Source organism: Aquarana catesbeiana, linkage group LG08 (assembly GCF_042186555.1).
Source record: "Aquarana catesbeiana isolate 2022-GZ linkage group LG08, ASM4218655v1, whole genome shotgun sequence".
Classification (NCBI taxonomy): Eukaryota; Metazoa; Chordata; class Amphibia; order Anura; family Ranidae; genus Aquarana; species Aquarana catesbeiana.
This window is the reverse complement of record NC_133331.1, coordinates 66,562,152-66,576,891: the sequence shown is the minus strand read 5'-3', so window position 1 is coordinate 66,576,891 and position 14,740 is coordinate 66,562,152. Positions and strand designations below refer to the sequence as shown.

At 39.9% G+C, this 14,740-nt stretch overlaps 1 protein-coding gene across 1 annotated transcript in view; it reads left to right on the top strand.

Annotated features, from left to right (window-relative positions):
- The window catches only part of SORCS3 (sortilin related VPS10 domain containing receptor 3), a 988,335-nt gene that overhangs the window by 955,189 nt on the left and 18,406 nt on the right, over positions 1 to 14,740 (top strand). Inside the window, exon 25 of the mRNA XM_073595927.1 lies at positions 13,612 to 13,717. Within this exon, the coding sequence (XP_073452028.1) occupies positions 13,612 to 13,717 (106 nt within the window). The remainder of the gene's footprint in view (positions 1 to 13,611; positions 13,718 to 14,740) is intronic.

Here is a 14,740-nt window from a genome sequence, read left to right as displayed (position 1 = left end):
CTTGTGTTTATTACCTTGTATACTGCTCCATGTGCTTTTCCTTCCTATCCGATTTTTTGTTCATCGTTTTAAACGATCTTTTAAGAAACCTCGTTACATATCTATAGATATATATCTATATATACATATACACATATATATACATACATATATATATATATACATATATATATACATATACATATATATATATACATATATATATATATATATACACATATATACACATATATATATATATACATATATATACACATATATATATAACTATATATATATACATATATATATAACTATATATATAACTATAGAGATATATATATATATATATATATATATATATATATATATATATTGAGAGATAGATATAGATATAGATATAGAGATATAGAGAGAGAGAGAGAGAGAGAGAGAAATATATAGAGAGAGAAATATAGAGATAGGTAGATAGATAGATATAGAAATGTAAAACATTCTTTTTGAAGATTTGAAGTTATCTTAATTTTTTGGCTTTACATTTAGTTAGATATTTAGAGATTTTGTTCCAGATATAGAGAGAGATCAAAAGATTATTAACTATATTTTGAGATATTGATATCTATCTATCCGATATGTCTTTCTAATTTTAAATATTGAGGTAAAATAGGAACTCTACACAAACCACTTCATTACAAATGTTGGAAAATTACTATGTACTAAAATATCTGTGTGCTAATTAGATTATTAATTTTTTGTTTCACATAGGGGAAAAATCACTCAGCCAACAACCAGAAGACAGTCCACCCCAAGCAAAACATGATTGGGAAATAAGCCCAAGTCCCATTGAGGATGTGGAGGAAGGAGAGGTGGGCGACATGGGCACCCCACCAGGTGAGTGTCTGACACACCAGCTTACGGTAATCTATGCATGGCTGCCTTTTATTTTATGTAATTTTTCTACTCTATTTTAGGTGATCTGGTTGTGCTTGAGTCAAGCAACAGCGCCACCCCCGAGGATGTTCATGAAGTATGCGACATGGGCACCCCACCAGGTCAGTGTTTGAGACACCAGCTTTATGGTAAGGTAAACTTATGTGTGCATATTTCTAAACATATTTTTTTTTTTCATTCCACTTTAGGTCCAAGTGACTATTTCACCACAGACAGTGCCCAACGGCTAATTGCTCAAATCATGGCCTGGAATGGGGAGATCGATCAAATGCGGAATCGGCTGGATCGTATGCAGCAGGAAATGAAGGACATGATTGATGTTTTGGGTCGAATCTAAATGCCCTTTTTTAAACCCCAAAACATCAATCATGTCCTTCATTTCCTGTTTTGCTGACCCCATTCTGGGCCTTCTCTTTTTTTTTTTGGCAGAACATAAATGGCTGTTTAACCTAATGTAAAAAAGGAGGGCTGTTTCTCGTAAATACCTCAAAAATCCACAAAAAAATAAAAATTGATTTTCAAAAAAACACAAAAAAAAAAAAATAAAAAACTTGATTTTAAAAAACCAAAAAAAATAAAAAACTTGATTTTAAAAAACCAAAAAAAATAAAAAACTTGATTTTAAAAAACCAAAAAAAATAAAAAACTTGATTTTAAAAAACCAAAAAAAATAAAAAACTTGATTTTAAAAAACCAAAAAAATTAAAAAACTTGATTTTAAAAAACCAAAAAAAATTAATATACAAACTTTATTAAAAAAAATAATAAAAACAAAAATAACTTGATAAAAAAAAAAAACATAAACAAAAAAATTGCTTTAAAAAAAAAAAAAAAAAAAAACAAAACTTGATTTTCCCAAAACAAAAAAAAAAGCCTGTTTGTGAAAATCAAAAAGCCAAAAATATTTTTTTGTGGATTAGGTATAAATATTTAGATATAATTATATTTTGCTACATTATTAAGATATCATTCTATTTTTGTCTATGAACATTTTATACTAAATGCAGAACGGAATGCATAACAACCATTAATAAAAACATCTCCTTATAGGAATTAAATAAATGTGTGGTTTGTTATTTCAAGGCTCAGTATCATTTTAGTTATAATTGTAAAAAAGTTGTTTACAGTGGCAATGGAGCTTATTTAGACATTTAAAATTACAATACAGTTGGCACTACAACTGCTCGACCATAACCTAGGAGACAGCCCAAAAGAAAGGCAAGCAATAAATATAATGCAAGATTTCATCAATAATTTTTTTATTGTCAAAAATTATATATCCTGGCCCATTGCAATGGCCCCCCTACCCATAAAATAATTAACATATTGCTGTCTAACTTGACGGGCACTTTGGGGGGCCAAGCCAGTACGGACAGTATCCAGGCCTGTAAGGTTGGCTTCTATTTGTCCGGCCTCAGGCCCAACTGTGCCTATAGAATTTGGAGAATGCTTATTTAAAAAGTTGTGCAGAATGCAGCACGATAAAACGATAAAATTAAGTTTGTATTCCGCCAAATTAATGGCTGTTTGAAACAGGCGGAACCGGCTGGCCAGAATTCCAAACGCATTCTCAACCACTCTTCTAGCTCTGGCCAGCCGGTAATTAAAAACCCTCCTCTCCGGGGTGAGGGTTCTTTGGGGGAATGGCCTCATGAGGTGCTTGCTGAGAGCGAAGGCTTCATCGGCAATGAAGACAAAGGGGAGTCCTTCCACGTTATCCTCATCAGGTGGCAATCCCAGGCCACCACTCTGGAGACGCTGGCAGAACTCCGTCTGGGCAAATACTCCTCCATCCGACATCCGGCCATTCTTCCCCACGTCCACATATAAAAAATCATAGTGTGCCGACACCACCGCCATTAAAACAATACTGTGGAACCCCTTATAATTAAAATAATATGACCCCGAATGGGGTGGTGGCACAATGTGGACATGTTTCCCATCTATAGCCCCTCCACAATTGGGAAAGTCCCAACGGCTGGCAAAATGGGATGCCACAGTCTGCCATTCCTGTGGCGTTGAAGGAAACTGGGAAATCAAACAAGAAAACCAAAATCAATTAATTTGGAAGCTAACATTGCAAGAAAATTAGACAATTAAAAACATTATTCCCCAGCATCAGTATAACATTCAATAATTTAATTGTTCTGGAATAACTAATATGGAAAGGCACACTTATCAGATTGCTCACCCCCTCTGATGGAACATTGATTACATTTTAGGGGGTTGTGAAATCCCTAAAAAAAATTACTTTTAGGACACGCAGGAATTTAGGGACTAAAAAGGCTACAAGACTGCAGTTGTCGCACTCTGCAGGTGCAGTTGCTAACCAGCTTACAGTAAATGAGGTAATGTAAAAAGGCATTCATGTTGCAAGGAGTACACAATCACATGCAAGGGCAATTAATGAAAACACTTTGAGGCTTGCATATGATTTGATGATGGAAATCAGCAGAGCTTCTGCTCATTTACTAAAGCACTGGAACAAATGCACTTGTAGAGTGCACATGCATTTTGCAAAGTGCAACATATATTTGCTTTAGACAAATCAACACCACAGAACATTCCAGCAAATTTTAACGAGGGTGGGGGTGGGGGGGTTGTGAAATCTAGATAATTGCTCATTAGCAGCACACTATTTGGAGTGAGTTTAGGTGGGGGGGTGGGGGGGGGGTGGGGGGGTTGTGAAATCTAGATAATTGCTCATTAGCAGCACACTATTTGGAGTGAGTTTAGGTGGGGGGGGGGGGTTGTGAAATCTAGATAATTGCTCATTAGCAGCACACTATTTGGAGTGAGTTTAGGTGGGGGGGGGGGGGGGTTGTGAAATCTAGATAATTGCTCATTAGCAGAACACTATTTGGAGTGAGTTTAGGTGGGGGGGGGGGGGTGGGGGGGTTGTGAAATCTAGATAATTGCTCATTAGCAGCACACTATTTGGAGTGAGTTTAGGTGGGGGGGGGGGGTTGTGAAATCTAGATAATTGCTCATTAGCAGCACACTATTTGGAGTGAGTTTAGGTGGGGGGGGGTGGGTGGGGGGGTTGTGAAATCTAGATAATTGCTCATTAGCAGCACACTATTTGGAGTGAGTTTAGGTGGGGGGGGGGTGGGGGGGTTGTGAAATCTAGATAATTGCTCATTAGCAGCACACTATTTGGAGTGAGTTTAGGTGGTGGGGGTGGGGGGGGTGGGGGGGTTGTGAAATCTAGATAATTGCTCATTAGCAGCACACTAAATACACTCAAACAAAATACATTCCAAATGAGTAGACTAGGTGGATATGTTCCCATCACTTCATGCTGGGAAGGTTATTGAAGGAAAATATACATGCATGACAAAAAATAACAGTAAAAAATTCCAGCATGTGTGAGGATAAAAAGGGGACATTCACACTATATTGCAATGATGGTAAGTAGTGTTTGAAGCAAGAAATACATCACATTATCAAAGATTACATAAAAGAACATGTGATACTAATAAAAGAAAAATATCTTACCTTAATATAGTCCTTCTGCAGGACCTGTATGATGGCAGAACAGGTCTCTGGGATAATGATCCCCAGAGCCTGGGGGGAGATGCCTGTCGAGAACTTAAGGTCCTGCAGGCTTCTCCCTGTGGCCAAATACCGCAAGGTAGCGACCAGCCTCTGCTCCGGAGTGATGGCTTGCCTCATGCAGGTATCCTGCCTGCTGATATAGGGGGTCAGCAAAGCCAACAAACGGTCAAAAACGGGGTCCGTCATCCGGAGAAAGTTCCTGAAATCCTCAGGATTATTCTCACGGATCTCACGGAGCAAAGGCATGTGACAGAACTGGTCACGCTGAAGCAACCAATTCTTGGTCCATGAACTCCTCCTCGCCCTGTTCATGGACTGGTCTTGGGCTGAAGAATAAACTACAGCACCAAGCACATACAATGCACAAGCTCTACGACGAGTACGTACAGGTAACATGGCTTCAAAACGGTCGGCTGGTCAGAACGCACTAAACAGAACGCACTGAAGAACAGCAAGGCCTGTGAAGAACGACCTGAAAATCAGGAACGAGCGGCCAATAAAACAAAGATTTCTCAATGCCAACTGACCAAACGCACTGAAAAGCAGATACAAACCTCACAAGCACAGACTGAACAACAGTTAAAACGAACTGAAAAATACGAGTCTCACAAGCGCGAATCGTCTCTCACCAAACTTCTACTAACACGAGATAAACACGAGATTAGCAGAAGGAGCCCAAAGGGTGTCGTACGGGCTATTGAACTTCCGTTTTATAGTCTCGTCGGACTTGGTGTACGTCACCGCGTACTAGGCTGTCGTACTTTTGTGTGGTCGTGTGTGTGCAAGTCCGTTCGTAAGAAAGTCTGCCGCAAGTCCGCCGAAGGTACGTCGGAAGTCTGTCGGACAGGCTGTCGGACTTTTGTAGACGAAAAGTCCGACCGTGTGTACGCGGCATTACATTGGGTGGCCGGGATATATTCAACACCACAGGCCTTGGTTAAAGCTAACGGAGTACACTTAGAAAATTCTCTAATCACAAATGGGACCCGCCAGGGTTGTCTTCTTTCGCCTCTTTTGTTTGCTGACATTGGAGCCCCTGTTAGAATTCGACAGAATCCCGATATCAGGGGTATACATCTGGGAGAGCGGCAGTATAAAGTCTCCGCTTATGCGGGTGACCTACTATTCTTGCTCACCAGTCCACAAATATCATTACCAAATCTTATGAAGGAAGTGGAACGTTATGGAGTTCTGTCGATTTTTAAAATAAACTATGGCAAATCAAAGGCGATGGGGGTGTCACTGGTGGGCCCCATGCAAATTAGTTTAAGAATTATTTTAAGTTCAGATGGACAACAATTGCACTAAAATACCTAGGAATACAGATCCCCAAAGGTAACAGATATCTATGCCCTGAACTTTCCACCATTACTCAGGGAAGTTAGAATACTATTAGATACATGGAACAAAGCAACACACTCTTGGTTCGGGAGATGTAATATCCTAAAAATGAACATACTGCCAAAATTCCTGTATCTTTTCCAGGCATTACCTATATTTATCTCCATGGTCTACTTCAGTCAAATCCGAGCCAAGTTTACAAAATTTATCTGGGCGAGTAGGCGCCCAAGGAACAATAGAAGTTTGTTGACACTGCCTAAGAAGGCAGGAGGAATAGCAGCACCAGATATTATCAGGCCGCCCAGCTCGGTAGAATAATTGACTGGTGTAGGCATGGAGATTACAAACTGTGGATCACCATCGAACAACAAGTAAGCCCAGTGCCATTAAATAGAGCTATATGGTGTTATGCAGCTTTACCCTTCATGTTAAAAACACGTCCTACGATAGGCCCTACACTCCGTACAGGGTCTAGGGCGATTCAGAACCTTAAACTTTCCACTCCAAACTCACCTCTGTTTACCCTTTTGGGAAACCCAGACTTTTCTCCTGGCCTAGAGCCAGGAGTATTTGGGAAACTGAGAGAGAAAGGATGTTTTCAAGCTTACATTTCTGGATGTCCAATAAATGGTCAATGATAGAACTCCTGATGCAACAGGGAGGACAGTATGAAATACCGCTGTGGCAGGCACGACAAATACAACACTTTTTGGAAACATTGGGACCTGCGGATAGTTACGGTTGACCACGTACAAAATTTGAGACATACTGTTAGGAGAGAGAACCTCTTCCCCATATTATCTCTTAGATGTACGCATTGTTGACAGCACCTCCAGAGGACTTTATATTGACAAGTCTGGGCAAGTAGGAGAGAGATTTGGATCAAACTTTTACACCAGACCAACATCAGAAAATAATACATCTGACGTTAAATTCATCTAGGTGTACTAAGATACAGGAGTTGAATTATAAGTTACTAACACTTTGGTATTATACACTGTCAATCCTGAACAAATTCTTCACAGATGCATCAGATGGCTGCTGGAGAGGCTGTCAAGAACGAGGTACTGTATTTCATATTTTTTGGTCGTGTCCAGTAATTAGACAGTTCTGGCAAGAAGTACAGAGAATCACTCAATTATTCACTGAATATCAGATCCCCGAGGACCCAGCATTCTTCTTATTACAATGTTCACAAATCCCAAGTAAGAAATATAAGAATTCGGTCGTAAGCCACTTGGTGAATGCAGCAAAAAGCTGCATTCCCATGTGCTGGAGGGAGCCACGGGCACCCCTGATTTCTATGTGGCTTAATAAAGTCAGAAGAATTGGGATAATGGAAAATTTGATACCTAAGACCCCTGATAGAAGGGAACGTACTTCCCAAATTTGGGCTCCTTGGGAAGCTTTTTTTACAAACGGAGGAGGGGAAGAGGCTGATTGGAGAGGAGCAAGGAGAGTAGGATGTGTAGGAGGAATAAATGGGGAGATTTAGTTAAATGACCCTGAACCTCTCTGGACGGGGAGGCTATTAGGGGTGGGGGTTCCCTTTTTTTTTCTTCTTCTCGTTGCTCGCTCAGGTGGCCCTTTAGGGTTTCAGGCCACAGATCAAGAGGAGGTGAAGGGGAACTGTTTTTGTTTTGTATATATAAAAACATAAAAATAACAGGAATGCAGATTTTGGATTTGGAAATAGTGTTGTGGTTGGAAATATGTTTGTAAAATGAATAACTGAGGAAGGGGTATGCTATTGTTAAATTATCTCTGTATTCATGTAAAGAAATAAAGAATTGAAAGAAAAAAAAAAAAGGTTCTGTAGGACCATTTTCTTTAGTCTCTGGCTTTAGAACACATCCTCATTGAAGTCAATGGGACATGACTGTACTAGTGCGGCCAGGATAGTTACACTTGCACGGTTGGATGTAAACAAACAGAGGGACTGGGGCCACCCATTTTAGGTTAGTATGCATCTGGGGATGTGAAGTTATTCCATGAGGTTGTTGGCTTTATTCCTGGGACTGATTTTACTGCATACTGTATATGCTCATTTTTTTATCGCTTTTCAGTAGTTGGTATTTTTTAATTGTAATACATTTTATACAGTTTTACACTATGGGAGTTTCTCTGATTCATCCTGGATGTATGATCTGCCAGTGAACCATCCACTATTCCCATGTGAGTGTTCCCATTTGACAAGAATGTTGAGGTCTGCTGCTATACTATAAACGAGAAAGGGTTGATGACTTCTGGCTTAACTGCTTAGCGGCCGCCCCACGTACATTTACTGTGGCAGGGCGCCCACTTTGTGCCAGATCAGGTACATAGTATGTGATCTCACACTTCCGGGTCTGGGGCATGCGTGTGCTGCTGGCACCCACCAATCCTTCAGGAAAAGGCAGACCGCCATTCTGTGAGAGGGGAATGTGCTGATCCTGTGTTCCTGCTAAGCAGGGACACATATCTTTACATCCCCCCCCCCGTCTAATCGCTCTCAAGCCGCTGCTCTGTGTGGTTCATTCAAACTCTCCCCACTCTCTCATCATTGGCTTACTGGCTGTGATTGACAGTAGTGGGAGCCAATGGCCTGAGAGAGCCGCTGCTCTTGTGCATATCGCTGGATTGAGATGGGGCTCAGGTAAGTATTAGGGGGGCTGTGGGGGTGCTGCACACAGAAGGTTTTGTTACCTTCATGCATATAAGGCATGAAGGTAAAAAACCTTGAGCCTTTACAACCACTTTAAAACCCCTTTTTTTTATGGAATCTGTTGGTTCCAAAAAAATGTTGGTTATATGTACATGGGATGCGGCACTGCACAATTACCCCCACGATATGATCAGCTTTGTGGTAATTGTTTCACCTAGTGTAGTTTCATTCGGAGTTTGTGGGACTTTGCACTTTATTAGAGATCCACTTTAATCAGAAAATAACTTCCCCATTTAATAATCATATTTTTGCCCATTGGTATGTTTACAAACAATATATATCCACTCCAGTTCCCGGGAACATTTTGAAAAGAACCGGAACCTAACAAGAGAAAAAAAATATTGATTTTTATACATTGCTTTTTATTCTGTCACCTTGATGAATCAAGAATTGTAATTTACAGGAATACACTGACATGCGGTCTGTCTTTCAGCTTCAGGGCAGCGCCGGCTGATAAAATATTTACTTGCCTTAGAAGTGAAGTTTTTGCTAAACAATAAGTAGATTCTCTATCACACTGGCATGCTAATTTTATTATTCCTTTCTGCATAAAAAGAACATTTTTCCTACCTTCTGCACCTATTTAAGCTTTTTTTTCTGCTGAATTTTGCATACGTATCAAGTTTCAATATTGTTCTCTAGGCTTCTCAGTATAAATCTCTTTTTTCTTTCTTTTCTTTTTATTTTCTGAGAGAGTATGTGATTTAACTATGTTTTTTAATCTCAGCAGTGCAGTTAAAAAGAAAAATAGCTTGTGTAAGCTTTTTATATTCCAAGCATGGGGCAAAAATGCTTATCTGTACTCAGGGAACTGGATTGGACAGATCAGGATTGACCCAGATCTAAGACTGACCAACTCTTCCATATTAGCCAGAACATTTTTTATTTTCACAATAATTTATATTGTAGTAATCCTCAAACTTTACTGACTCCAAATAATGAGACATGATAGTGAAGAATGCATCCAATTCTTCTCAAAGGTTCTCAACCTTTTTAAAACCAGGATTAAACATTTCTACAGGTTATCAGTTTAGAGTTACAGAGGCGGTCTAGTGCTAGAATTCTTGCTCTCGCTCAGACGTTTGCAGCGATACCTCACATGTGTGGTGCAAACACCGTTTACATATGTGGGCGTGACCTACGTATGCTTTCACTACTGCGCACAAGCACATGGGGACAGGAGCATTTTAAAAGTTTTGAAATTTATTTTATTACATTTTTTTAATTTTTACACTGCCCCTTAAAGTGGTTTTTTGATCACGTTTATTGCTATCGCAGGGAATATAAACATCCCTTGCGATAGCAATACAGCATCATGGGTCCTCTTTATGGAGAGATCTGGGGACTATTGTAGAGTTTGAATGTAAAACATGTGCGGAAATGCTGGAAGGCTCTGGATGGTAATGGGTGTAACTTGTCAGTGGGATGGAGGTTTTGGAGTGGGTTAGGGGACTTTCCAGCTGACTTGGTGGCCCTGTAGGGAATGAGGTTTCTCTTGGGGGCTGGGGATAACTTTAGGAGGTTGGGGGGCTTTGTGGGACAGTGTTGGAGGTTAGGGATACTATGGAGAACTGGAGGTTCTAGAGCAGGCTGGGAGGATGAGTGGCACTGTGGGAGGTAGGGGGGAAATGTGGAGCCTGAGGGCTCTCAGGGGGTCTGGGGGCACTTTGGACCACTATGGGATATGGGAGGCACTGTAGGAGGTTGAGAAATCTGCAACTGGCTGGGAGTGCAGAAGAAGAGAGGAAGAAGCCCACCAGTTGACCACAACCCTGTGGTTATGAACCACTGCTCTAGGTGGCCTACATACATTGCAAAGATGTAAATGTACATTGCAGTTAAAATTAAAAATCAAACTTTGAAATGCATATAGAGAACATAGACTACTTCTGGTACAATGATTTTTATTGAAATACAAAGAGAACAAATGCAAAATTCCCATGCAGGGGAAATGAGGATTAGACACACAAAAAATTTCAGGCAAAAAAAAAACACAGTAGAAAATGTGTCATAGAGCATGAATTATGAACTAACAAAGACCCTCTGGCCAAGACCAGGGGTCCAGGCTAAGTGCCTGAGCCTTTATTCTCAGGGGCTAAGGTGGATGAGGGGAGCAGACCCATTCGTAAAGAAGGAATTAACAAAACCAGACTGAACATGGGGCAAAAAAAAGGTGGCAAGAAAAGGAAAAAATAAATAAATAAGGGGGGGGGGGGTGTAGTAGAGGAGAGAACAGGAAGAAGATTGGAGGAACAGGAAGAAAGAAAGGGTAGTAGGACGGGGAAAAGGGGCATAAGCAAGGAGCGAGGAAAATGAAGGGAAGTTCCCCCAGGCTGGAGATAGGAGTAGGTTAATTTGAGAGGCCTAGGCTGGTCGGGTGTAAGGTTGGAAGAGTGAAGGACCACCAGGGACCCCACACTTTGAGAAATTTAGCGTTTTTTGTGGAGGATTCTTGCCATATTTGCATGAATCATAAGGGTTGTCAGGGTGCTCTTCACCTCTGCAAATGAAACAGAACATAGTTCATTTTGTTTATCATGAAAATTAAAAAATTAAAAACATGTTGGAGTTTTTTTCTTTTATTTTAAGGATTATTTACAGAGAGAGTTATCTCTAGCTATCTCTCTTATCTCTAGGATGCATATTGATAGGATACCTTACCCCAAATATTGTTTTTTTATTCATTTTTTATAATTCAGGAATTTCTGTACTGCACCAGTTTATCCTTCTACTTTGTGTCTGTAATTTGGTGTTCCCAGAACACATTTACTGCCTCTTACAGTAAAATAAAAAAAAAAAAAAAAAAAAAAAAAAAAAGCATCAGTGCTAACATTTTTATCTAAGCTGCCAATCAGGTACGATTTAAACAATTAAGTGTGGTTGGTGTTTAAAGATCAATGATTGAAAGTTTGTTGTTCCTGTAAACATTGGCAAAATGTCAGAAATTTTTGTGCATTGAGTAAAGTAAGTTTAGGAGTACAATGGGTTTTAAATAGCCTCTGATTATTGCAGAAGCTCCTTTCACCCATCCTTGATCTGTTTGTGTGCCAAAAAATGTCTCCTCTTTAGCTTCATTATTTTATGTAATTTTTATTTGTTTACTGAAAGAAAACAACACAGACAGTAGGCATGAGCCGAACACCCCCCCCGGTTTGGTTCACACCAGAACTTGCGAACGGACCAAAACTTCGCACGAACGTTAGAACCCCATTGAAGTCTATGGGACTTGAACGTTCGAAATCCAAAGTGCTAATTGTAAAGGCTAATTTTCATGGTATTGCCCTAAAAAGGGTTTGGGGACCAGGGTCCTGCCCCAGGGGACATGTATCAATGCAAAAAAAAGTTTTAAAAACGGACGTTTTTTCGGGAGCAGTGATATTAATAATGCTTAAAGTGAAATTTCGTACCTGGGGGGTGTCTATAGTATGCCTGTAAAGGGGCGCATGTTTCCCGTGTTTAGAACAGTCTGACAGCAAAATGACATTTCAAAGGAAAAAAGTCATTTAAAACTACTCACGGCTATTAATGAATTGCCGGTCCGACAATACACATAAAAGTTCATTGATAAAAACTGCATGGGATTTCCCCACAGGAGAACCCCGAACCAAAATTAAAAAAAAAAAACTCGCGTGGGGGTCCCCCTAAATTCTATACCAGGCCCTTCATGTCTGGTATGGATATTAAGGGGAACCCCGAGCCAAAATAAAAAAAACAATGGCGTGGGATCCCCCTAAAAATCCATACCAGACCCTTATCCGAGCACGCAACCTGGCAGGCCGCAGGAAAAGAGGGGGGGACGAGAGAGCGGGGTCTGGTATGGATTTTTGGGGGGACCCTACGCCATTTTTTTAATTTTAGCGCGGGGTTCCCCTTAAAATCTATACCAGACCTGAAGGGTCTGGTATGGATTTTGTGGGGGACCCCCTCGCCATTTAAAACAAAAATTTTGGCACGGGGTTCCCCTTAATATCCATACCAGACCTGAAGGGCCTGGTATGGAATTTAGGGGGACCCCCACGCCATTTTTTTTAAAATTTCGGTTCGGGGTTCCCCTGTGGGAAAATCCCATGCCGTTTTTATCAATGAACTTTTATGTGTATTGTCGGACCGGCAATTCATTAATAGCCGCCAGTAGTTTTAAATGACTTTTTTTCCTTTGAAATGTAATTTTGCTGTCAGACTGTTCTAAACATGGGAAACATGCACCCCTTTACAGGCATACTATAGACACCCCCCCAGGTACGAAATTTAAAGGAATATTTCACTTTTATTGTTTCACTTTAAGCATTATTAAAATCATTGCTCCCGAAAAAACTTCCATTTTTAAAACTTTTTTTGCATTGATACATGTCCCCTGGGGCAGGACCCAGGTCCCCAAACACTTTTTATGACAATACCATGCATATAAGCCTTTAAAATTAGCACTTTTGATTTCTCCCATAGACTTTTAAAGGGTGTTCCGCGGCTTTCGAATTTCCCGCGAACACCCCAAATTGTTCGCTGTTCAGCGAACTGACAAACAGCCGATGTTCGAGTTGGGTACTCGAACTCGAAGCTCATCCCTAACACACAGTGATTAAGCCAAGGAGCCTGAGTTTGATGGGATGTTGATGCTCATGGAGCAATTAAGTTTTGTTGAAAAGTAAACAGCAGTGGTGTAGCCCATCCTGTGCAGTAAAAAAAAAATAAAAAAAATAAAAACAAAAAGCTGAGAAACTTACTTGTTATTGATTATGGATAAGCAAAACTGTGGGTTTTCAACTCCCAGTAATTCAAGCAAAATACGGGAAATTTCAGTTACATTTTGTATTTTTCTAAAAAAGTATAAAAAAAATGATACACTTAATGAAAGAAACTAAACAGCTCTGATTACACCCTTCAAAAAAACAGACCTAAATAAAGAAAAAACAAAGAGTAGAACTTTTTTTTTTTCAAGCTCATTTTGCCTAAGCAGCTCAATGAACGGAACTGAACGTTTTAATTTCAACAATATTTTGTGAAGGGTGGAAAATGTGAATGTGCAAATTGAATAATAAAAAAAATAATAATTTTGATCATATTTTATTTTTTCCCCTCAGCACCCCTAGTGGACAATAGTGCCAGTCACAGCAGTTCTGCGATGCTGATGCTCCTTTCGGTCGTGTTTGTGGGTTTAGCTGTTTTTTTAATCTACAAGTTCAAGAGGTAAGGTAAAATGACGTTTGTTTATACTGACTCCCAATGCACTCATCAATCCTCCTGCTCCTGCAGACATTATATGGGAATTGTGCAAGTGTAGGTGGGGGCTGTGTTGGTGAAGGGGGTGGGGCTTTTCAGTGAAACTAATCAGGGATGGAGCTTATTAAGAACACTGGATTAAGAACCTATTTGCTGTGCATAAGCTTCAAAAATAAACTTCACCTTGTTGGGCTCTGGTTTAGCCCTAACCCTATCTAGTCCCCACTCAACCATGGGAGAAGTGGTATCCTGGATGCAAGTGTTCAAATAGACGCAAATTCTCCATTGAACTAGAATTGTTGGTAACTTTTTAAGTTTGTTTGAATAGATCCCTTTCAATGTAGGAAGAACATATTGAAAATAAAATGTTGGCTGTTAAAAAAAACATTCCTTGAGTACCGGTCAAGTTATTCTGCCCATACATAGTCTAGGAAAGTCTGCCTAAAAGAGAATCCTGGGAAAATCATCTCATCTAAGTTTACTGCAATCAGAAGGAAGACATTTCCTCATTTTTTATAAATATAAACTTTAAAAAGAAGTGCTACTACAGATCAGTGAACAATCACCACTTGGCATAAAAACAATGAGATAATCCCATGTGTTTGCATAGCAAAAGTCCAAAAGTCACAGTCTCTCATATTTAAACACCCAGGTGAGTCTTAAACATCCAGAATGCAATCAACTTCAAAACGCTGAAAGAAAGCCTTCACCAACACCTCCACAAGTGAATACTGCTCCCTCTAGAGTGAACATTTACCAGATCCCGGCAAGTGTAAAGCATTTAACACTGTATGGTAATCAGAAGGGCTCTCCACGGAGAAGACTGTTCTGATATCCGGGTAGGCGCATCACACACTAATGGACTCCTCCAAAAATGAAATACAACACAAATTCATAGCGTAATCCAGTTTTACAGAATTTATTTCAAATATGCCCCCCCCCCCCCTTATAAAACTCACTTACAAACATATGTAAACAGCGTTCAATGAA